General features: G+C 42.5%; 1 protein-coding gene across 3 annotated transcripts in view; it reads right to left on the bottom strand.

Moving 5' to 3' along the window:
- The window catches only part of xirp2a (xin actin binding repeat containing 2a), a 65,096-nt gene that overhangs the window by 1,369 nt on the left and 38,709 nt on the right, over nt 1–25,018 (bottom strand). For all 3 annotated transcript variants that reach the window (XM_088074125.1, XM_088074126.1, XM_042512875.2), the window contains 6 exons: nt 20,449–20,567; nt 15,199–15,336; nt 12,714–12,797; nt 11,556–11,625; nt 11,101–11,204; nt 1,407–10,536 (listed from right to left, as the gene is read on the bottom strand). In XM_088074125.1, coding sequence (XP_087930251.1) covers nt 1,407–10,536; nt 11,101–11,204; nt 11,556–11,625; nt 12,714–12,797; nt 15,199–15,336; nt 20,449–20,567 — 9,645 coding nt within the window. The remainder of the gene's footprint in view (nt 1–1,406; nt 10,537–11,100; nt 11,205–11,555; nt 11,626–12,713; nt 12,798–15,198; nt 15,337–20,448; nt 20,568–25,018) is intronic.

The raw sequence follows: 25,018 nt of genomic DNA, 5'->3' as shown, positions 1-25,018 counted from the left end.
TGATTTTTTTTCAAAACTTTCAATGATTTTTACTAATTCGATGACTTTTTTAGTACTGGAAATGTAATTGTTGAATTCTTTGACTTTTTCACGTTGTCACTGACTGTGGGAATCCTGAAGATCAGCAATCGTGTTTACATGTTACCCTGATTTTAGCATCTAAAAAACTGTTAAAGACAGATTGTTCAGAATGGGAGAATTTTTTTTTATCTGATAGTTTTTACTTCTACACACTTCATTATTTGAAACTTTGGCCACATCTTATATAGCATCCCACAGTGACAGAGCAACAAATGACACAAAATGTGGAAAAGTGTAATCTGTCCTCATAAAATCTAAATAATTGCTAGTGGAACATAGAGCACTGTTTCCCTAACCTTTGTGACCCCTTGAAATGAAGCAGTGTGCGCTTGTATATAAATGTAGTAATAATTATCAGAAAAAATAAACTGTTTTGTGCCAAAAAATAATTTTTTCTCACTTTCCTATCCCTTTTATTATCTTGTGACCCCTGATATATTTTGGGACCACTTAGAGAGTCATGACCTGCAGGGTAGGAACCACTGACCAAGAGAGCATTTAAAGTGATACAAATGAATGAATATTTTCTGGGATTTAAATAGAGCTTTTTCTATTAATCAATTAATTAATATCAAATTACAGAGCTCCTTCCAGGGAAGTTAAAATATTATTAGGAGAGTGGACAAAACACACTTTATCTGTGTTACAAGGCAAAGAAAACAAAAAATAAAAAAGTAACACAGTGTAGATCTTCCTTGTTGTTAGAAAATGTATTATTCTGTAATTAGTGTCAGAATTAGATTTGCAATTACTTGTCTTCAAATGGCTCATCTTTGAAGGACTGAAAGTGATTTTCATAATTACCGCAACAGCTTTGAAATGTCATTAATTCACTTTTTAAAAAGTTACTTTATTTTGGAGGTCCCGTCATGAGCATGCAATAAAAGGTGAACTGAAGAATTTAAAGAAGTTTAACATGTTGCTTTCTTCTCGCTTGTGACATTTCAAGTGTTGCTCTATAGTGAGAACAGCATCACACACACACGGGCATGAGAAATGCTAGTTCAATATGTTGGCGTCATTGCCAGTTTCACACATCAGAAGCATAAATAAAAAGGACAACGTGTAACCGGTGAATATTAAAATCTGTGGAGCTGACAGTACCCTAAACTGCGAGCAGTGCTGAGCTTTAATGCGAGTGATTCGAATAAAAGCAAACACATCAAAGGAAATCACGGCATGTAAATAACAGTGTCAAACCAATGTTAATGCTTCTTTTCTTTACACACAATGCAGCTGATGCCTTAAACTTCACACACACATAACGCATGTTAAACACACCGTCACGCCTGTTTAGTATCCTCATGCTGCACAGCCCGCTTTACCCGTCATGACAGTCTGCTGCTGGTGCGTTACAATCTGCGAGGTCCTCTGCTCGGTGACACTGAAACCCAGGTTCTTGAAAACTCCTTGGCTCTCAGCCCACGACTGCTGGAAGTTTCTCAGCAGCTCCTCGGTGGAGGCCTCGGGGGGCACAGCAACAGTTGGAACTGCGCCTCTAACCACGTCGGCATAGGATGGAGGGTTACCGCGGGTCAGGGAGCTCCCAGAATGCATCTCACTCATTGTCCCGCTTGTCATGTTTCCGAAGTCGTCAATGGTGCAGAATTGCTCAGTGACTGCTGTCGTCTCGGAGTGACCCACCGGCTCAGAAGGAGCCGATTCAGGTTCTCTTCTTTCTATTTGCTCTCTGAGCTCTCGCGCTGCCTGAGAACTGTGCTCTCCGGTCTCAAACACGTACTTTATCGCTTTCACGTTGAATGACGGGATTTCTTCCATTTTTGGTGTATCGGCATCGACATCCTCTGTATCGCTCCCGAGTCTCTCTGTGATCACGATCGGCTCTTTTCTGGTGTAGACTTTTGGTTTTGGGGATTCAAATCTGTTCACCAGCTTCGACAGATCGACTCGCGGGAGATCCTCTTTCAGGAGATCAATAGCCACGGTCTCGGCACTTTCCTCCGTATCAGGTCCCAGACGTTCTGGAATATCGATGGGTTCCTTCCGCATGTACATCCTGCTCACCTCCGCCTTCTGCGCCTCCTCAAAAAAAGACTTCTTATCCCTCACTGTCATCATGGAGTCTCCCACTTCAGCTGCGTCCACCAATCCTTGCTCATCTTTCTCTGTCGGAGTCCCTCTGTCGCTGAACGAGGTTGATCGCTCTCTTTCCAAGGACTCTGGCACCGGCACGGGCGGTGGAGGCGTTATTCCACGAGAAAGCTTGGACGTGGTGTCCCGAAGCTTCATCAGCTTCTCTGAGCGGCTCAGGGTAGGAGACGGCGTGGCGCGGCTGAAGGTGGGCGTGTGTGACTTGCGAGGAGGGGGCGGAGGCGTCCCAACTGACTTGTAGGGTGGAGGAGAAGGCGTCACCCTGAGCGGCGAGTCTACCTTCCTTGACTCAATGCTTATGAAAGTGGGTGACGGAGTGCGGATGCTTGCCAGTGGGGACGAAACCCTCTGATCATGCGTCTGCTCCTGCTGTACCTTTCTCTCCTGAAGTGACTTTTTCTCCTCCGTCACTTTCTTTTCACTTTTGGACGACCCGATGCTGATCTTTGATATCTTCGTTCCGCCGAAAACTTTCTTGTCTGGTTTTGGAGGTGCTGGCGGCGGCGTTGGCGGTTCCTCTTTTTCCGTCCCCTGCTTTTCCACAGCTGTCAAGGTTTCCTCCAAAAATGTGAGCTTTGCTTGAAAAATATTCCTCACGTACGCCATCATCTCTCTCAGCTTTTTCTTGCTTTGCTGTTTAGCAATTTCACTTAAATTCTTTTTCTCATCCGAACCCATCGCCCAGTCAGGGACTTCGCTTATAATCATCCTGACAGCATTGGAGTCTATTTTGCTCGGTGTGCCCTCCAGCTCTTTTATTTGAGCGAGCAGCTTCTGCATTACATTACATTTCTCCAAATCTGTGATTTCTTCTGAATGAGCCTCGTCTTTATGGGCCATTTTCCCCGTCCCTTGCACGGCGACATCCTTAGGCTCACCTTTTGACTTCACTGCTTTTATCTGCATTTTATTTGTGTCAGCTGCTTGTACCTTTATTTGCTTTTGCATCTGAACGGCCTCTTGCTTCTGAAGGCTTTTCTGTACCACACGCTCCGTCACAACCACCTCCTCATGTCTTTGAACGTGCTCTGCCATCACGCTCTGCTGGCTGTGGGAGACAGATACATGGCCTTGTCCTTGATGAGTTGCCGCAGATGTTATCTTAGCCACCTTAGGCATTAAAACAGTAACGGATGGTGACAGCTTTAGTTCAGTCTCATTCTTCTGCACCTGCTTCCCCTTTTTCACCTCCACTTCAGCTTCTTTTATCGGTGGGATCACGTGACTTTTCTTCTCCTTTTCTTTCACATCTGTTTTCACCTCTATTTTCATCAGCTGGCTGCCCTCTTGATTCACTTTTGTTTCACTTTTTTGTGACACACTCTCTTTCTGCAAATGCATTTCACTTTTCATTGCACTGTCACATTTCTCCTCTTTCTTCTCCGGCGGCATCTTAAAGGTTTTCACCTTGAAACTTGGAGTTACCTTTGGAATTTTAGTGGGCTGCGAGGGACTCATTTTCCCCTCCTGTGTCAGAGGCGCATTAATATTCTTTACATCTTCGGCTTTCAATGTGACCGCACTCTGGCTTTGAAGATTTACATTTTCCTGGACAGCGCTTTGTGTGGCGGCGATAGACCTGCTGCTGGATTTCTTAATAAACTGCTGCTGCTCCGTGACTGACGAAGTGACCACATTGGAGCATGACTGGACTTCGATATTGGAGGCCTCGCAGTGAGACTGAGAAACAGAAACAGCTTGATTCTTGGGTGCAGTTTGACTCTTTTTGACATCTGTTGAGGCGAGTATTTTTTCTGAGGAGTGCTCGCTGGCAACATGCTTTTTATCTAAGGATGCAGATTTCTTATTTAGCACTGAGATCTGGGGCTTGCTCAAAGGGATCTGGGTTTTCTTGCCAGGCGACGTTTCTTCTTTGGTCTTAACTTCCATGGCCTTTTCTTTTGTTGCCTCTGTGGTCACTTCTGTCTCAGTTTCCTGTGTTGCAGAAAGCTCAGGACTGGCAGGAAAGGATGTTAAATTAATTGGAGGAGAAGTGGGAGTTGTGACATTACTCCTCGCCGTTTCTTGTTTCTCCATTTGTTGGCGGTACCGCTCCTCTGCAAGCATGAGAGGGGTTTTAAATTTGCGAGCGTACGGCCTCGGCTTTGAAACTGGAGCAGGTTCAGGAGGCGGGGGCAGTTTAATCGGAGGGACAAACACTTTCTTCGGCGGCTGCGGGCTCTCTTTTTGCATCGGCTTCACGGCTGAGATGCTTGGTATTTTTGTTGCTGTTAATTCAGACTGTTTGCTTGTTTCAATCAGCTGAGTTGTTTCCTTTTTCACTTCCTGAACTTGAGCACCTTCTTTACGCTCTGTTGATACTGTTTGATCAGGAGGGAGCTGAGGAGGAGGTGGTGGTGGAGGTGGAGGTGGTGAAGGAGTCGGCTGCTTTTTCTGCCATTTGGGTTTAACTTGTATGTGCGGCTTTGGTGTTTCTGGCTGCTTGGGCACTTTGAATAAAGGCTTCCCGATGGGTTTCCCCAGCTTTGCAGGCAGAGGCTGAGGCATGGCGTTTAGCTCCTGCTGTGAGGGAGGTGGGGGGAGAAAATCTTGTCCGCCCTCTGCAGGTGGAGGCGGAGGAGGTGGAGGAGGAGGGAAGAAGTCATGCTCAGACTTGCATTCCATGGGAGGCGGAGGAGGTGGAGGTGGGAGGTCGCTGTCCTGCCTCATGATGGAAGGTGTTGACACTGGGCTCTCCAGCATGGGCGATGGCGGCGGAGGGAGCGAGAGCTCTGACTCTGAGGGTGGAGGCGGTGAGGAGGGAGGAGGTGGGAAGTGAATCTCTGGCTTTGCCTTTTTCACCACACCTTTTGCTTTCATGTCAAGGTTACGGTAATCACCCTTCATATTTTTGTGCTTCTGTGTGATCAGCTTATTCTCTGTTTGCTCGGATACACTCTGCTTATTTATGATGGTCTTCTCCATCACTGTCGTCTGCACCTGTTTGATTGTCTTTGTCTCACATATTTGTCTGTTTGAAGTGTTGGTCTGTGATGTGTTTTGCACCTCTTTCATCACACTCACATCAGCTGCTTTCGTCTCTGTTTGATCATTATTAGCCATTTGTTTATTCTTTATCATAACAGTCTTCGGAGCTTGTATTTTCTGTGGGGGCAGCGCTTTCTGTTTCGGTTCTTTCATGCTCTTGTGTTGAAAGGCCCCTGTAGGATTGTCTGTTTTGGCTACAGTAACAGAGTGGTCCTCTTGGGTGATTACCTGTGTTCTCACCGATTTGCTTTCCTCGTGCCTCTGTGTGTGCTTCTGTGACTCACCGCTCTGAGAGAGCTTTTTCACAGCGGGGGCTGGATTGACTGCCACACTCTCACTCTTGGCTTCATGTAAGCATTCATGCTCCGCTTGCTTCACAGTTAATGGATTTTTCACGGGCACTTTTGCTTTCTTCAGGCCATGCGAGCGCTTCGGATTTGAATATTGTTTTCTTTGCATTAGGTTCTTTATTGCCCCTTGAACGTCCCCTTTTACTACCTCCTCTTTTTCCACCTGTGTCGCCTCCTGTCCTTCATAAAGACATTTAATGGATGTTTTCACATCTCCTTCGATGCTCCCTCTGCGCTGCATTCTGGGAGACGTCGTTGGCTCAAGCAGCAGCTGAATCGTGCCTTTAACATCCCCTTGTTCGCTCACTTGATGCTGGTAAATCTTTTTCTCAGTTGTTGCCTCGTGTAAACTTTGCATGGCGGTGTGGATGTCTCCTTTGAGAATCTCCTCTTTTTCTAGCTCCTTCACGGCTTGCTTCGCTTCCTCCAGGGACTTCAGGGTCCCTTTGATGTCACCTGGCACGAGATCTTCAATAGTTGCTTCCGTGACGCTGGTTGCAGATTTCTCCAGTGACTCGAGAGCCCCTCTTATGTCTCCCCTGACAATTTCTGGCTTTTCCATTTCTTTGGCTTGACGCTGTGCCTCCTCCAGAGACCTCAGAGTAGTTGGTATGTCACCCTTCACCACCTCCTCTTTCTCTATTACCACTTTCTGATTAATAGCTTGTGTCAACGAATCCAGGGCTGCATTTAGGTCACCTTTAACAATGTCCTTTTTCTCCAAGTTTCTGTAGGTAACAGCAGGTTCCGTCATGAAAACTTTAACACTGCTGTGGACATCGCCAGGGACTATATCGTCCTTCGCCACTGTGCGACCAATCTGCTGCTGATTCTTCCGCAGCAACATTTTGGTTTCGTGGACGTCACCACCTATGATGTGCTCCTTTTCCACCTTTTCCTGAACTTCATCTGAATCATACTGAAGTTGCTTCAGGTAATCCAAAGCTCCCGACTCAATGCATGTGGAGTAAAAGCTGACATTGCCCCTCTCTGTGTCTCCAACCCGAATCTTTTTGGAGTCCTCCCCTCCTGAGTTAGAAAGAAGACGATGAAGGGTTTTGCTTACATTTCCTTGAATGATATCTTCTTTCTCCATGCTAGCTCTCTCCCCTTTATTCAAGAGGGAGTAGATGGTCATTCTCACGTCTCCTTTCTCGTCCTCCTGAATCAGAATGCCACGCTTTGAGGAGCCTTCGCTCTTGAGCAGCTTGTTTACAGCCTCTTGGATGTCACCGCGGACAATCTCCTCTTTCTCCACGTTGATTCCCCTCTCTTGGTTGAAAAGCTGCTTGACTGTGGTGTTGATGTTCCCCCGCTCCTCCATGTCAATAGTTATCCCCCTTTCAGTGGTCTCCCTGCGATTCAGGAGGTTCATCATTATGTTGCTCAGATCCCCTCGGATGATTTCTTCTTTTTGGATTTGTGGTGCTTCCTGGTTCATGAGTTTATACTTTGCCATTCGGACGTCGCCAATCTCATCCGCCTCGATAAGAACACCTTGTGAGTCGACTATTTTCTGACTGTAAAGTTCCTCAAGTGTCTCTTTGATGCTTTTGCCTATTATTTCTGTCTTTTCCGTGCTGCTCTCGTTAAATTCATGGAACGGAGTGGTTTCAAATAGCCATGTTGTCGTCTTCACATCGGCCTGTGGGATTTCCTCCTTTGTGACAACAAGCTCTGTGCCGTCAGTCTCTTTGATGCTGTCAAGGGGCTGTTTCTCAAAGAGCCACACAGACTGTTTGACATCCCCTTTCATTACTTCCTCTTTTGTCACTCTCTCCATGCCATCATACTCTTCGCCTTCGCCGCGGATCTCATCAATGGTGCGCGTTTCAAACATCCACGTGGCAGATCTGACATCGCCTTTTTGGATTTCGCTCACGCTAACGGTTCTGATGTACTTTTGAGACATTTCATCAGTCTCAAATCGCTGCTTATTTGTCTTCACGTCGCCACCTTGGATATCTGCGACTGTTTTCGACCTGACCTTTATTTCCTCTGTAATTTCATCCAAAGGTTGCGTTTCAAACTTCCACCTCGCGGAGCTAACATCTCCTTTGTTGATGCCTTCCTCAGTCACAGCTTTAATAACGTAGACCTCCTCTGAATCTCTAATTGAATCCAGAGGCTTTGTCTCAAACTGCCAGCGAGCCCCCACCACGTCTCCTCTAATGATTTCCTCCTTGGTAACTGTAGTTACTTCATGATAATGGCCCTCTTTGTCACGGATGGCATACAGCGGCTGAGTTTCAAACATCATGGTGTAATTTTTCACATCCCCCCGCTCTACTTCATCTCTAAAGATACTAGTGAGTTTAGAGATATCCGTCTCAGCAGAGTCCTCTTTAATTTGATCCAGAGAGAATGTCTCAAAAATGAAGCGCCCTTTGTCAACATCCCCCCCCTGAACATCAGTCACGGTGCGACTCTCCTTCACCTCTGTGGAATCGTCACGGATGGCGTCAATTGGCTGATGCTCAAACATCCAAGTACAATTGACAACGTTTCCCTTTTGGATGTCCTCGGCCTGCTGCGTCTTCAACCTCTTCATTGTTTCTTCAGAGGTGGAGCTCATGATGTCGGAGGAGCGATTCTCAAAGATGTACTTCATCCTGGAAACATCTCCTGACTGTACGTCGATTTCTGTAACCCTCCTGAAAGATTCACTGTCTTCACCTGTGATATTTTCGAGGTTCTCAGTTTCAAAGAGGAAGCGGGCCAGACGCACATCTTTTCCTTGGACGTCCTCTTGCTTCACAGTGCAGGTTTTCAGAATGGTCTCAGACTCTGTGTGATCGCGTATGTTGTCAAGCGTCTGGGTCTCAAAGAGCCAAGTGCACGTTTTGACGTCACCTTTTTGCACTTCTTTAATGTCAGTCTCGCTCTTCTCCTCCTTTTCATACAGGACATCCATCGGTTGAGTCTCAAACAGCCACCTGCATGTCTTAACATCCCCTTTCTCAATCTCAATACTCTCCTTAGATATATGTTCTTCATCCCCTGAACATTTAATGGCATCAAGCGGCTGAGTTTCAAACAACCACTTGGCCGTTTTGACGTCCCCTGACTCCACCTCCTGTTTGGATATACCTTTGATGATCTGGAACTTATCAATGCTTTCGTCAAACTCATCAATGGGACGCGTTTCAAACATCCATCTGCAGCTGCGCACGTCTCCCTTCACAATCTCCTCACGCCTCACAGTCTTCACCTCGTGGTAATGGCCGGAGCTGTCTTGCATGGCATACATTGGGGACGATTCAAAGAGAACTCTGTTGGATTTGACGGATCCACTTGTGACGCCTTCAACTTGGATTTTCTGTGTTCCTTCACACTTGCTTAAATCCATACTTTCAAACCTTTCTTTATAGTTTGTCACGTCTCCTTTGTCGAGAGCTTCAACGTTCACGGTTCTTGTAATCTCCTTCTTCTCCTCCCTTATATTCTCCAGTGGCTGGCTCTCGAACACCCACTTTTGATGCCTCACATCACCTTTTTCCTCTTCTGATGCAACCATTTTCTTCAGTTTCCCCACTTCAAGCAGCTCTTTCAGATTTTCCATGGGTACTGTTTCAAATAGGTGTTTAGCTGACTGAACATCACCTCCCACAATCTCCTCTTGGGGTACAGGTCTAGCATTGGCGTTGTCTTTCAGAGTATCCATAGCCTGGGTCTCAAAAACCAGACAGTGCTTCCTCACATCAGCACCAATTATGTCTTCCTTTTGCTTCCTTGAACTCTCCCATTCCTCATCATTGATACTGTCTAGAGTCTTCGTCTCAAACAGCCATCTACCTTTGTTGACGCCGCCTTGAACGTTGTCCTCCATGGATATACCACAGATCAGCTTCACCTTAGCAGGGTCTTTGTTGATGAGATCTAGCGGCTGGGTTTCAAACATCCAGCGTGATGTCTTAACGTCTCCTTTCTCGGTCTCCTCCCTGCTGATGGTGGTGATCTCCAGCATCTCTCCCGAATCGCCCCTGATGACACACATGGGCTGCGTCTCAAACATGCGAGTGGTTGTCTTCACATCCCCTTTGATTTCCTCCAGCTCTGACTTCAGGTTCAGGAAGTGGCTTTCTTCGATGGTTTCTGTTTTACCCAGAGAATCCAGATGCTGGGTCTCAAAGAGATATCTCGCCGTTTTCACATCTCCGCCGGTGATGCTTTTGGTGATGGAAACATCTGTCTCCTGCTTGTCTTCTTGGTAGATCTTATTTAGATAATCGAGCGGCTGCGTCTCAAAAAGCCATGTGGCAGTGCGGACGTCTCCTCTCGCAAGATCGGCTGATTTTTGCGCCTGCTCAGCTGAATCCGACGCCTCTGTCCCCAGAGCGTCCATGGGCTGAGTCTCAAACATCCAAGCTGTGTATCTGACATCTTTACCAGCAATGATTTCCTGCTGGGCGATATTCCTCCCCTCACTCTCATCTGGGGTGTCGTCTTTGATCGTATCCAGTGGCTTGTTCTCGAACATCCAGCGCATGTTCTGCACTTCGCCTCTAAGGATCTCCTCCCATTCCACAGACTCTCTGTCGGGGCTCGAACATCCGCTGGAGCCGTTTCCTTCATTTTCAAACATATAACACGCCTGCTCCACGCCTCCAATAATTTCCTCACTTTCTAAATCCTTCTTTTCTGCTTCGGTGAGCTGACTCAAGAAGTCCTCTTCAAGGTTCTTGCGGACCTCTGGATGAATGTGTTTGTAGAGGCGCTTTAGTTCAGCCGTACTCTTATGTTTAAAGTACTGCTCCTTAGAAGCAGTGTGCTTATGTTGGGAAACCAGCTCCTGAGACTGAGATGAGATGTGCTCAGAGCTTTCCTGTAACAGGTTTGACGGCGGGGGTGGAAAATGGTCTGTCATCTCAAAAGCCACTGAAGAGGCAGATGCTGCTGATGAAGCAGTCGTCTTTACAGTGGAGGAGGTGTCATAGCTTGTCATGGTTGAAGCTTTGGGCTGATTTACTGGTGCCCATTGAAACTGGTTGAAATCCACTTCAACCTGTGGTTTGTAAGTGCATTTGGTTAAGGAGAGAGGGTTGTGTTAAAGTTAGAAAACTATTTTTTTTGTTTTTTGTCATGAAAAAGTACAGAAAACAACAGATCTGAAGTATAGAGTAATTCAGGAAATAAAGTGCCAACCTTCAACCTATAATGAAAATCATTATGAATCTTATTTCAATGACTTGTGCTTCTTTTTCCAAATACTGAAGCGCCAAATATCAAAACTTATTTGGCTGTAAATGAACAAAAACAGACACATCACTAGTCTGTCAAACCCAGACATTTCCAGTTATGCATGATCCTAATTACTGGCTTTATTGAAATATTCATTGAAGATCCAAACTCCTTGTTTCAGTCTGGTTTTCCCTTATGGCACCATGAAAAAAATTAGACATTGGCTGTGTAATGACATGAGGTCTTTTATCCAATCCAATTTACTCTCCGTCAACTCACGACATGCAATTTTCTTTTGATGATTTCATGATGTGGCCTCATCTTCATACCGATACCTCATGAAAAAGCCAAACTATTGTCTATTTAGATAAACAGACACCATCATTACCTTAATTTCCTTGGTGGGTGCGGCTTCCTCAATCGTTTTCTCATACTGCTGCTTCAAAGCCTGAGTGGAAACCTTTGGTAGGTCCTCTCCTCCGATGAGCATAACTGAATTAGACACAGGAAGAAGGCTGCCTCATTAAGTCATTCGCAGTGAGGGAGCTCAGGGGGATTGGAAAGAGAAATAAATCATTTTATTAAAAACCTGAGTAGTTTTCATTATCTGAAACCATGCAGCGGTGATTGCCCAATTTCCACTTTCCAATATTTTACCTTCCTGACTTTGCCCTGATTAGATTTGCTGCTATGCACTGAATAGAAAATCATCTGCACTCCAACTCATTTTCATAGCTCATCCCTTATTCAGCTGTAGCGGGAACAATCATTAATATACAGGACACAAGCAGCACTCTGATAAAAACGTGCAAATTACAATATAAAAGGCATGAGCGGAATAACCTGTTTCATTGTAATGGTTCCCGTAACTGGCGGCGACATTGTTCTGGTGGGCTCTTTGATCATGGATCACCTGTGAAAAGATAAATCATTAGTGTACTGGCAAATGCACCGCAGCCTCCAACTGTTTTCAATCAGTGAGAAGTTGGAGGCTTAGCGTGAGGCTAATTTTCTATATAGAGCACATCAAGTGTGACAAAAGTTCAGAAATAAACCCAAGAACTGGGTTTATTAGCAGACTGCTAGCATACATGCTGGTGACCAGGGGCGGATTATGAGATGATGGGCCCCTGGGCATAGGAGCAAGACACACACACTTTATAGCTTTGGCCTCATTTTGTGACTTTGTTTTGCATCTCTTCGTCATCATAAAGCATCTTTTTGTGTTTTCTTGTCTCTTTGTAGTTGTTTTGTGTCTTTTTTGGTTGAATTGTATCCCATTGTAATCATTTTCTGTCCCCTCGGGGTCATTTTTTGGCTAATTGGGGTAATGTAGTGTCTTTTCTTGTTTGTTTTATGTCTTTGTAATCATTTTCTGTCCATTTGAGGTCATTTTTTGTGTCTTTGGCGTAATTTTGTCTTACTTGCTCATGTTGTGTCTCCCTTTAAATCATTTAAGATCTTTTTTTGGTTGTTTTGCGTGTCTTCTTCAAAATGTTCTTTCCTTTGAGATAATTTTGTGTCTTTTTTGTTGTTTTATGTGTCTTTGAGGTCATTTTGTCTCTTTGTAATCATTATCTGTCCATTCAAGGTCATTTTGTGTCTCTTTGAAGTCCTTTTTAGTACTTTTGGGACTCTTTTTGATCATTTTGTTATCATTTTTTTGTGTCTCTTCCAGTTCATTTTGTGTCTCCTTGGGTCGTTTTGTGTCTCTGAAGTAATTCTCTGATTGTTTTTTGTTGTCATCTTATGTCCCACTGAGGTCATCTTGTTTCTTTTTGTGGTGGTTTTGCCCCTTGAGTAGTTATTTTATGTGTCTATGCAGTTCCTTTGCACCTCTTTCTTGTCATTTCAAGTCTCTAGTTGATACATTTTGTCTGACATTTTTCACGTGAAGGTCAGGGCCCCCCTTTACATTTTGGGCCCCGAGGCCTGTGCCCAGGGGGTCTGTTCAGTAATATTTCCATACTGGTGACAAGTGGTGAGTGTAACAGCCTGTACCTCTTGATTGCGAAACAGGGTGGTGCCGGGGACGACCTCTCTGGCACCGCTCCTCACTGTCACCTCTGAGGAGCTTGACATCTCCTGTCAAACACAGAGAGAAATGGGAACGCTGGAATGAGAACACATGCACAAATGGACACAGACAAACACACACTGAGACAGAGACAATTTTATCACCTCATGACTGCAAGCTGTAAGAGACAGCGGGTGAGTAAGTAATTTTTATATTGTGAAAAAGCTTAATAATCCCCTCTGTGGCCTGCAACAAATGTTTTCCCATTACGGAGCTGCTTCTTGGGGAACTACTAAGTTTAAATTCCTCTAAAGGAGGATTTCAGTGTCGGAGAGGAAAAGCAATAGATTACGAAACCAGTACAAAACTACATCAGCCATTTCCTCCAGTGAGATTCATGCAATTTGAAGGAGATGAAAGAGAAATATAATATTTGAGCTTGTATCCACTGCTGTTAACATGAAAGATACATGGAGGGTCGGGGTGCTCCCTACTTCGGAAACCACTTATGTCAGAATAATAATATCTCCCCCTGATGTACAACTAGTTTTAAACCCAGAGCTCGGATATTACACCTGTGAGGAAAACTTGAGCGGAGAGTGGATTGCTGTTGCAGCACAGAAGCAATAACTCGATCAAACAGACACTTCCCCTCACGAACCCCTCTGTAAAATTTAGCATTCAGCAAGGTCCTTGTGCGCTCGATGAATCCGCTCTGCTCCCCGCCTGAATGAGCAGATGGGGAGAATACATGGAGGGGCGGAACTGACCTTACCTCGCTGAGATCCGGCCCCGTCCAGGACTGCTAACGTGTTCTGGCATTTTCCTCACGCACTCTGTGACAGTGCCACATATTCCAGTTCAAAGTGCCCTCTTTGATTTGACCTACAAGAAAGCCTCCGAGCGCGGCCATAGCAGCCAAGTTTTTCCAATAAAGAGCTACAGTGGAATGTAAATCACTCAGTGGTATTCATATGATTTTCACTTTATGCTGAGCTGGTGGACAGAAAGGGCAGCAGCACTATGTCCTCAAAGTCCTTAATAACTTCAGGGCCCTGTCTACATGTATGCAGATATTTTTGAAAACTAATACTTTTAACCTTCTTTATAAAAAATATTTGTCCACATGATCTTTGTTTTACAGGATATCTGGAGCCACAGTAGAACAACTTCAAACACTTGCCTGTCCAGTAGGTGGCAGTAAAAGCTACACCAATGATATGTCAACTACCAGAATAATACAAAAGCGCTGTTTCTGGTGGACTTCATACCGTGGATATTGAGGTGGAGGGAGCATCGGGCACCTCCGTTCAACCTTGTAGTGATGCAGCAATACAAAATAAAGATGTAAGGTAATGACTGGACCAAGCAGGGCTAACAAAATGTAAACAAACCGGTAGTTCACTAATGTTGTTTCTGGCGCATGCTCTTTACGAAAAGCTACAATGGGCACGCAAGGGTTAAGGACATGATGTTATTGTTTTCGGGACACTCTTTTACACGTCCACACTGATATCAAGGAACCAGAGTTTTAAAAAAATTGGAACCTTAGAAGCGTTTGCAAAAAATGTACCCAATCGCCAGAGAAAATGCAGACATTGTACATCTCTGAAAATCACAGACGCATTATTTTTTTTTGCTATTATGTAGCGGATACGTTGTTTCAACAACAATGTGGTTAACCTTTGGTTAGATTTAGGCACAAAAAACACTTGGTTATGGTTAATATTTTAGCTTAAAATACCACCTCTTGGGGCAAAATCAACAACAAACAACAGCATTTTGTGCCACTATCATGGCAGAAAACACAGCTGTGAAAACAACAACAGGCCACCCAAAAAAAGCTGCTGGAAACAGCTCCAGATGAAAAAGTCAGCTTATATATGATATCACTTTAGCAACATTGATATACTATAAAAAAAATCAAATGTAACATGTTTGTGCTTTGCAGAAACATAAAATGCCATTTTTTTGGCAATATCTGTCTTAGTGACCTAAATTACCATTTGCATGTGGAGAAGGGGCAAAAACGTAGAGGAAAATATCCACTGACAAAAATATTTGTGAATGTGTAGACAGGGCTTCAGTAGAGGGAGAAAAATAGTCATTTGGTCTGAGACATAAATCAACATTTGTTATTCAAAATGCTTGAATTGTTTTGTGCAAGACTACAAATTCTGTGATTATTGCTCGTCTTACACAACGTATTTTGCTGTGCTCTGTTAAAGAAAGGAAGAAACCACATAGTGTCATCACTGAAAACTGAGGAGAGTTCACCTATTCTAACCTCTCCTAGAAGGTCCTGGAAAGTCTTTGAATTTAATGTTTAAGTTGGTGTGGGAGCCCCGGTCATTTCTTTAGCGTTGTAGAGAAGTTGCATATTCTATATCTGATGATGTTATCACATGACTTCATGCTCATTGCACAAGATTTTCTTAAAAACCTGTTGAGCAGTGACTCCACTCTCACCTGGACGGATCTCTGCTCGAAATGAAACTGGGTGACGCTGGACTGAGATGATGAAGCTGCGAACTCCTGGTTCTCAAACTGTCTCTTCACACTAGCCAGGCCGCCAGGCAGCGAGCAAGCCTCCGACTCATCCATCACCTGTCAGCAGAAAACAGATAGCATGAAACACACGTGGGAATCAATCTGCGTCAACACACTGTAAACCTGCAGTTGATATGAGATTTAGAGGATTAGATTAGACCAGGGTGAATCAGTCTCTGCCCTCATTGATTTTGAATATGTTATACATTCACTTATGCTAATATCAAAGTGAATGCAAAGGCATTATGCTAATGCTTTCAGAGGCTTTAGCAGTGTTGCTGTTCTTTGAAACGTGCGATGAGTGCTGTAATTGTAAAACATTAACAATGGACTGAGTTGGTTCCTTCACATTTCCCCAGTGGTGTAGAAAGCGGAAAGCGGACAGCGTAGTGTAATGTACCTTTAATCGTACTGGGAGGCAAGATAGAAGTCAAATAGGACAAAGTTACATCATTGTGATGGGATCAGCTGAAAAGAAATAAATGAAAAAAACTCTTTTTTGTGTTTTTTTATTTCTGGCAGAAATTTCAGAAATAGCAAAGATGGCAGGCACCCAATTTTAATGGATTTACTTTTTCCATATCTATCCTCCAACAGGGAGTGAAACATCAATAGAGAATTCAGTCTTTCAGATTAGTCACTTTAATGGAACAAAAAAGCTTTTCAATACTTTTTATTGAGCTACGGAAGGAATTATTCCTTAAAACTGAGAAGTACAAAAGCCGGGTTTCTTTGCAGAGAGGAGGAGGAAGAGGAGAGAAGTCAGCAGTATGGAGGACGCAGCCCTCACACTGCGAGATCTGGGCAAGAATGCACACTGACTATTTGATACAATAATCTCCTTTTGGGATTGTCAATTACTTTGCTAATAAAACATTTATATGTAGGCTCCTGCATATATAGCTTCTGGGAAACTGCAATATATATGAGCAGCTTGCTGCTGTGGGTGTGTGTGTCTTGACGTTGAACACACCCGTCACCTTCTCCTTTTTAATGCAAATGAGGGGTACAATGCTATTTGCAAGTTATTGCAGAGGAGTTCAGGTCAGTGACATTTTATGGCAGGGCACCGTGTTATCAATATTTTACTACTGCAGGGTACAATAGCTGCATTGATACAACATGAAATCAACATCTCTCATTTTAAATGGCTGTCACAGCAGCCCATTCTCATTCCCAGGGCATCAAATACTGCCACTTCGTCACGCCCCTCACCGTGTGATACCCTGTGCTGTCTTTCTGAGATGCAGCTAAGTCCAATATAAACTCACCCACGGTTTTACTTAAGGCTGAGAGCAAGTGTCATAGTGTAAAGAGTGAGAAAGTCTGCATCGGGTGGGAGGGAGCTGGGGTCGATGAGTCAAACAAAACTGGAATTTCACCTAGGAGGTCACAGTTTGTGTCCTAAGTTGTCAAAAGTTGACAAAAATGCAGATAACCTAGGTACCTCTGGGGGTGCATCACTGTGAGAGGCTGAGGGGCGAGACAATGAGTCGGTACTTTTTCAGAATGAAAACAAGCCGGTCAAAGACATAATGTCCACACGGTGTGCATTCAGGCAGGTTCAAACAGTGGGGAATCGAACCAGCATTGTTGTTGCGTATTAGTGTTTTATATATATATATGTATATACTGTATGTCCGGACATTTGTAGGTGAAAGGGCTGCTGGGTGATGGACTGGACAGACTGAGTGGTGTCCGTCAAACGTCCTGCTATCTTTAAACACCTTGTCAGTTGTGTTCAGACATGCAGACAGCAGCTGCAAAGGTATAGACGAAAAACAGGATTCCTATGCCTCCCCCCAACACACACACACACACACTAGCATCCACATTCAGCTGTCAGTAGCCACATGAGGCTTCCCACTGAGGCTGGTTCTTGCTTCTCTGTTGTTATCAATAAACCATCGATAAAAGAATAAAGAAGATTTATTGAACATGTCGGATGGCTGTTATTTTAAGGATAATTACGTGCTACAGACATTAATAAAAAAGCAACAAGCCTCTTGAGGCGGTGCTTCACTGTGATGGTAGTGCAGCTAGAAAAGCACTCTGTGTTATGTTAACAACAGCTCTCATCTGCTCTGAAATGGCTGTAAAGCTCGGCCTCGAGTGGCTTGTTACTATGCAGACCTGCGACCAGCAAACAGCTAATGCACTCACTGAAAATCACCACTCGTAAAATCAAGTTGTGCTGCACAGTAGGACATTTAGTTATTACTATTATTGCTTTTAATTAGTTTTTGAATGTTCGAAGTCTTTCTCCCAAGATTTTTTAATTTATTTATAAGTTTTTTATCACCACCATTTCATAATTACGGTTAAACACAGACTCTTGCGCCTTATTACACACTGCAATATACACTATATAAGAAGCCTGCTGCTATGTGTGTGAGTGTGTGTGTGTGCATGTGTTGATATCGAACACATGCAGCCATCACCTTTCCTTTTTAATGCAAATGAAATTTACAGAGTACTGCAGAGGAGTTCAGGTCGGTGGCATTTTATGGTACCGTGTTATCAATATTTTACTACTTCAGCGTACAACAGCTGCATTGATATAACATGAAATTAACAGCTCTCATTTAAAAATGGAATGGCATGCATTCAGGAAGGTTCAAACAGCAGGGAATCGAGCCGGTGTTGCCGTTGCAAATCTACCTGGTCAAGCATGCAACTGTCCTGTCTCATCCTGAGCAAAGACTGCAGAGGGCGGCGGGTCTTTGGGTCATGCAGTTCAGCTTCCAACTCTGACATTTTGACAGTTCAGTTTTCAGGTTCTTCTGCAGTGCAGCGCAATGCATTTGCATTTTAAGATTCCCGATTTCAGCTGTGAGCATTCACATGCACTTTCTCGAGGAGATACATTTTCCAGTTTTAAATACTGAGCTGACTTACTGCAGTGGTCTTGGCTGAGTAACTGCTCACACAGTTGAATTATTGGGTTCATAAAGTGCACGCAGGCTCTTCAAAGCCGCTGAGGCTTTTTTGTTCTTGGTAATGACTAATGACTCAGGGATATTCAGAAATGTTTTTGTGTTTAATTAAAGCGTGAAGGCCTGCTGATGTGCAGGCTGTGTGAGTTCATCTGAATTTGCTGCAAAAATACATATTTTCTCCTCTCCACAGATGCAGTTAAAACTACTGTGACACAGTGATTGATGGTCTTGTGCGCTGCTTCTCTCTTGCAAGTGTGTGTGTGTGTGTGTGTGTGTGTGTGTGTGTGTGTGTGTGTGTGTGTGTGTGTGTGTGTGTGTAGCTATCCCTGCCTGCATCTTGTCATTGCACCCATATACCCTTTATGCCAACAGTTTGTCATCATGATACAAATAATCAACGTATAGAATAAAACACATCAAATATTACTAATTTTTTAAAAATCACATGAATCAACAGTATAATTTTGTGGATTTGCAGCTGCTTTTTCACAGTTTTTCATTTAATTATAATGAATGCCTCAAAAGTTGTTGCATTTGCTGGTCTCATAAAAATGTGTTTGAGATTTATGACTGAAAAGAAATAGTTTGCAGTTAACAGATGTCTAAAGGTTCGTGTTGGGAGTAGTAATCAGATCTTTTCCATCAGTATAAATACAACAATGTCAAAATACTCTATATAAGCTAAAATAAAAGGTAGCAAAATGAGCTTTAAGTATCAAAAGTCCCTGTGGGTATTATATATAATATCATGTATTACAGGATTAGATTGTTAATGCTAATGCATCACTGCATATGCCAGTTCTTTCCAGCAGCCACCCTGAAGGGTCACAAGACTAATCTGGGAGGACGTGAGATAATTAATGAGACAGGAGAGACGAAAACACAAAGTTCAGCTCCACATTTATATTCATTGTCTGGACTTTCCTCTAATCCTTGTTTTTTTTGTGTAAACTATTGAATAATAGAACTTCTATAAAACTAGAGCTACAGCTTAGAGGGGAAATGTCTCTTTGGTGGATCGGCTAATAACCCATACACATTTTAAACACAACTAAACCCTGCTTTTTATGTAAGGGGTCCGGTTCTGCTTGTACTAAACTGAAGAAAACAAACAAAAAAGCAAAGGTTAAATGATCGGCGCAACTTGGAGAAATACTAGAAAGCATTGATGGAATTGTTAAAAAGTATCTTTTACATATATTGCAAACAACTGTAGTTAAAATAGTTGAGTCTGACGCACCAATAATTAATCTATGGACTGAGAGGATATGGAAAATCAACCAGACGTCACAAATAACATACTCTTTGAGACTTCACTATATTTATATCGCTATGGCAGGGCTCCACCTCTTAAAAATATTTTTGAAGTGATCTATTTTCTTTAACATATTCTGAATAAGTCAACTCCTGACCCCTACCGCTTTATTTCTTTTTCTTTCTTTTTTTCCGAATTTGTACCTCAGATCTAAAGGAACCATTAGAGTCAATCCTTCAAGCTTCAGTGTTTTTAAATTATTATTAATTATTAATTGTAAAATAAACTTTAATTTAATTTAGAATTTAATTCAAATGTGTACTTAAATGTAATTATTACTTTTTATTGTTTTTTTATTATCATTAATAATTATTTTTTTAAATGTTGTTCTGTTTTTGTTCTTTATCTGTAAATGCTTTGTTATCAAAAACCATACAGCTCAGAAAATATTAAAAAAAACTCTGGGAAAAATTGTGAATATGATTATGTACGTTGCTGAAACTGAACAAAAAAGTAAAAAAAAAAAAAAAAAAAGCGCAAAGGTTTTGTCAGTAGGAATTGTATTTTCAGATAAAATATCTATTTGGAAAAATAGTCTTAAATCGTCTATGTTGCTGAAACAGTAGCCCTCTGTGAAATGACTGTTACATGATTCCCCTTGGCTCCCACTCACACTCTCGAGGCTTGGTTAGCCCATCCAGTGCTGAGCCTCATGACACTTTGACAAATAACGCCACCATCCCAGCAGAGCCCTGTGGCGGTCCCCTCTCTCCTGTCTAACAAGGAGTAGCCTACGAGCAGGACAGTGCTCAGTGACAGCAGATTTATACTTTGGGATGAATTAAAAGCTCATGAACTTCATAGTCAATTTAATAATTGAATCTAAACATGTCTGTGACTGTCTGCCGTCTCCCCAGCTGTCTGCATATCCTCACTGCCGTCTCTCCTTACACCCGTGTGGAAGTATCATCTTACCGCAGTCGAGGAGGAACTGCCTGTTTCTTTCTTGGACACGGCAGCCTGATACATCGCCAGCCGCTCTTTCACCGACACTGGCTCGTCCTCCTGGTCCTCGGCTCCTGACGTGGGTCTACCTGCAGCCACACACAAAGAAATAACCCTCATGTTACTAAAGCATTACATAATCCCACTTTTTGCCCTCGTTCTGCTTAAAATCACACCCTGAGTTTGATAACGGCAAAAAAAATCTGCATAGTTGTAGATAACTGTAATAGTTTTAACCAAAGACGTGGCCAGAGGCAAACAAAGCGCAACAAATGTTGACACAAAATCAAAGTGGACTCATCGATCACGAAGCACTACCGTATGATTCCTCATATTGCGCAGCACATCCCCATGGATAGCCAATTAGAGAAGACCAAGGATTTTACATTTGACTCCTCTGTGCTACAAAGCATCATTAGGCAACAGAGAAGGCTCCATTAAGGCTCCGCGTACACCCTCACTCCCACACTTTTAGCTCTTGGCATGTTCTCTCTCTCCAGGCAGCAACACCGTGGGATGATAGAAGACCCTAAATAGAAATGATTCCCTCTCATTATGTGCTCACAATGTGACCTTTTGACATTTTCAAATCCTCCCCCCTTGTTGTGTTTTCCCACTAGATCATTACATATTTTCTTCACATATATGCGTATGAATATAACCTTTGCTCAAAGCAGAGGTCGCAGGGAGTTCGACTTCAAAACCGATTGAAAAGCCTCACAGCAGCTGCTTGTTGAATGCATATGTATCCTGTGGCGGCTCTGGCTGCTGTGGTAAAGATTAGTAACGGTGATATAGAACATGCCGTTCATCTTAACTGTTCTCTTATAGTCCACTTATAGCATATCTATGACTACACTGGCTTGTTATAGCCTCCTCCTGGTATCTATAGCAATAAAAGAGGAAATTAAACACCCACTTTTTGATCTTGTACTAGGAGGAGCTGCTGGTTCTGTTATGTTTTAAATTTTCTTTCAGACAGAAAGCGATCATAGAAAAACACAACTCTCCCTGATTATGAACATATCGTATAGCTTTACGTGATAGCTATCAGTTTTAATTATTTCAACTTTGTGTTTGAGATGGCTCCAAATGCTACATTTAGGGGGTTGGCATATTGTTGGGGCCAATTATTGGGCCGATATTTGGCTTTTTGCCAGTTATCTGTATCAGGGTTTTATTTTAGCGATAGCCGATAACATTAATAATTAAAAAGTGCAAAGAAAGTGTCAGCATGGGAGAAACTTTAACTTTGTAAAACCTCAGGGAGCAATTTTTCTTTCTATTTTCACTTAACTTGATAAAAAAAAAAGTGGCCGGGAAGTTTCCGTATATGATGTTGAAAGTTTCACTTTAGATTAAACATTTGCTAAAGGCATTTGAACTAAGTTTTGAGTTGGAGTTTATTATAATACAACTTCTAAATATTAACAGAAATATTTTTATTTTCATTGTAAATGCATATCAGTTCCAAATATCGGTTATCGGCCTCATTAACTACCAATAATCATCTGCCCTGAAAAAACAATATCGTTCGACCCCTTACTCAATAATCCTGAGCCCCAGCTGCTGCTGCTATGGAGAAGAGAAAAGTCAGAGGTGCAAATCAAAGCTGTGGAAAAACACAATAGTGAATTAGTCCAAAATTCTTTTGCTTTCACCTGCTGTTAGTGGACGAGGATTTGAACTTGGCGATCGAATGATTCTGATTGCCTTGGGAATCGTAGTTAACTTTTGCCCTGAATTTGTTTTTGACAGAACAGAGACGGAGAGTCCGAAACAGAGAAAAATATCATAGCTTTTAGCTGTGATGCATCATCTTAAAGGCAAAAGCACTCTGTCATCATCATGGATGTATAAAGAGAACTGGATATAGCATCCTGGAAGTTGCTCAGTGATGCATGATGCCAAAAAAGTGCTGTGGATAAAATTAACCCCGACGATCAGCACTGCTTCTGCACTGTGTGACCCGCAGAACAGGCGCACTAGAGACTACTGAATGGGGATTAAGTAATTCAGTCGTGCAGCTCTTCCAGACTTGAATATTAACAGACTGAATTGATCAAACCCCGATATTAAAACGAATAATTTTGGGGGGATTGTAACACTCCATAAAACATGTATCCACTGATTTCCACATTTCTTTTGCAACGTAACTCTGGGAAAAAAGTCTTTTTGGGGCCACACAGCATGATGGATGTATTTCAACTGTTTGGTCAAGACAAAAAATGGCTTCAAAGCCTAGCGTACTACCTGGGGGCCTGGCCGTCACCAACGGAGAATTGGCCAATTTGGAAGGATAAGAGGGCCATCCCCTGGCTGTTTACTAATGTCAAAAAACTGCTGAATACTTTAGTCAGTAAATAAGATTTAAAACACCAAATATAGTATAAAAAGTATACAGTCATACACACAGGGAGGCTAGGATCATGTGTTTCATTTTGGCTGATACTGGTAGATGAATAATGCATGATTATCCAGTGTTTTGTGAGCATTCAATTAGCGTAGCACTGGTTAGCTTTGTCTGGGTGACTGTGTAGTCGGCAGTTGGTTTGTAAATTACACACACAGGCCTCCAAAGACTGAAAGTTTTGACTTCAGGGACTGTGGCATTAATGAGTGACAGGCTGTGAAGATCTGTAAGGATCAATATCATTAACTAACTTCAAATTGTAAGACTTTGCTTCTGTCAAGAGCTTCTCTGTATGTGGGCATTGGTATTCATGCATACTTACACATTTCTGATGAGCAATGACTGACAAATGGTTATTAAATGCTTATTCTTGATTCCTTCCCTTCCTATTTTATTCAAGCCGCTCTGCCATCATATCAACTGCTCCACAAAGGAGGAATGGATTACACAGTTATTAGACAAAAGTTAATGGTTACAAATACGTCTTCTGAATAACTGTGTGAACTCACTCTCCCATTAGGGGCCAAGCTAGGAACTTTTTTGAATGTCAATTAGCGCGGTAGCTCTTTGTGAGATTTTTCTTCTCCTGCTTCAACAACTCTTAATTGAATGAAATGATCCTGAGAACAAAATATCAGAAGCGGTAAATAGCACAAGGGCAGAAAGAAGAGGAAGAAGCATGGGGAGCTAGTGAGTGACGAGCAGCAGATTGTTTCAGGGTGGATAATGTGTTAGCTGTTAGCTCTCTGGCAGCTCTGCAAATGCTTCCTGAGACAAAACTTCTATAATCACATATTTTGTGACAATGCACGGATGGATTTTGTTGTGCCGTTTACCAGAGTGATCTTAATACAGACAAGACGAGACTGACAAGAGCACACTCATCCCACCAATTTTAGCTTCCTGCTACGTCCGGCATGTTTGTGTAACCAAGAACCCGTCAGAAATAGGCTGCCTGCAACAGCATCATGTGAAAATAAACACGAGTTTTACCGCAATATCCTATAAATACTGGTCAGAAATCCTACACCTGAGGCTGCGGCGTAACCTAACACCAGCTCGATGACAGAAACACAAGGATAATGGCCTCGTTCATCATCCGGGACAAACGTCCACGTCATGGTCTGGAGCTGTCAGGGAGGCAGAGACATGAGGGTTTTGATGCCTCAGAGCGGTGACAACAGCGCTTTGGATATCTCTGGCTTCTGAGAGGGGAATGCCGTATGCAAAGCTGCCATAGCATGGAGGTGAGGTAACCAGGGCTCGGAGGAGGAGGGGGGTGACTTTTATAACTCGGCTCTGCAGCGTCATGTCCCCGTGTGACAGCGAGATTTATGGAGAGGAAATGTGTGTGAGAGGAATGAGAGGAAGAAAACAACGTAAAGGCAAAAAAAACTTAAGGATATTAAAGGATATTTTTTGAGATATAAAAGTCGCCATCTCTGTATGCTGCCACTAATTACTAGTGGCACCAACGCATGTCTAATTAGCAGTAATAATAGCTTTCTCAGTGCTTAAGATGCCCCAATATAATGAAGGCCACGTCTCTGTTTACAGTCTGATATCCATTGGTGCATGAAGTGTTCAGATCCTTTTCTTCAGTAAAACTACTAATACCACACTGTACAAATACTCTGTTACAAGCTAAAGTCCTACATTGAAAATGTTACCTAAGTAAAGTAAGTATATTCAGGAAAAATTACCTCAAGTATTAAAGTAAGTACCAAATGAAGAACCCAACAAAAAACACTCAAAAATACTGAAAACAAAATCCCCCAAAAATTATTTAAAAAGGAAAAAAAACACCAATTAAAAAAAAACCCTAAATACTTAAAATTATTTTCACCCCCAAAACTTAGATTTATTTAAAAAAGGAAACAACACCCAAAAAAACTCAATATTATTTTAAAAAATGAAAACAAAAAACACAAGTCTATTGGAAAACAATAGTAAAAACACAAAAAAAACCCATAAAATTAAAAAAAGCAACACCCACAAAAGTCTTAATTATTTTTAAAAAATTGAAGACTCGTACTTTTATTAACATAGTTGGCATTTTTTTCTGTCAAGTTGATCAATCAACTTATCATTTCAGCTGTACTTGTATAATCTCTTTGGTAATTTAAT

Source organism: Plectropomus leopardus, chromosome 24, assembly GCF_026936395.1.
Source record: "Plectropomus leopardus strain MGB_pleo_1.0 chromosome 24, ASM2693639v1, whole genome shotgun sequence".
Taxonomy (NCBI): domain Eukaryota; kingdom Metazoa; phylum Chordata; class Actinopteri; order Perciformes; family Serranidae; genus Plectropomus; species Plectropomus leopardus.
Note: the sequence above shows the minus strand (reverse complement) of the source record. Positions and strands in the feature narration are given on the sequence as shown.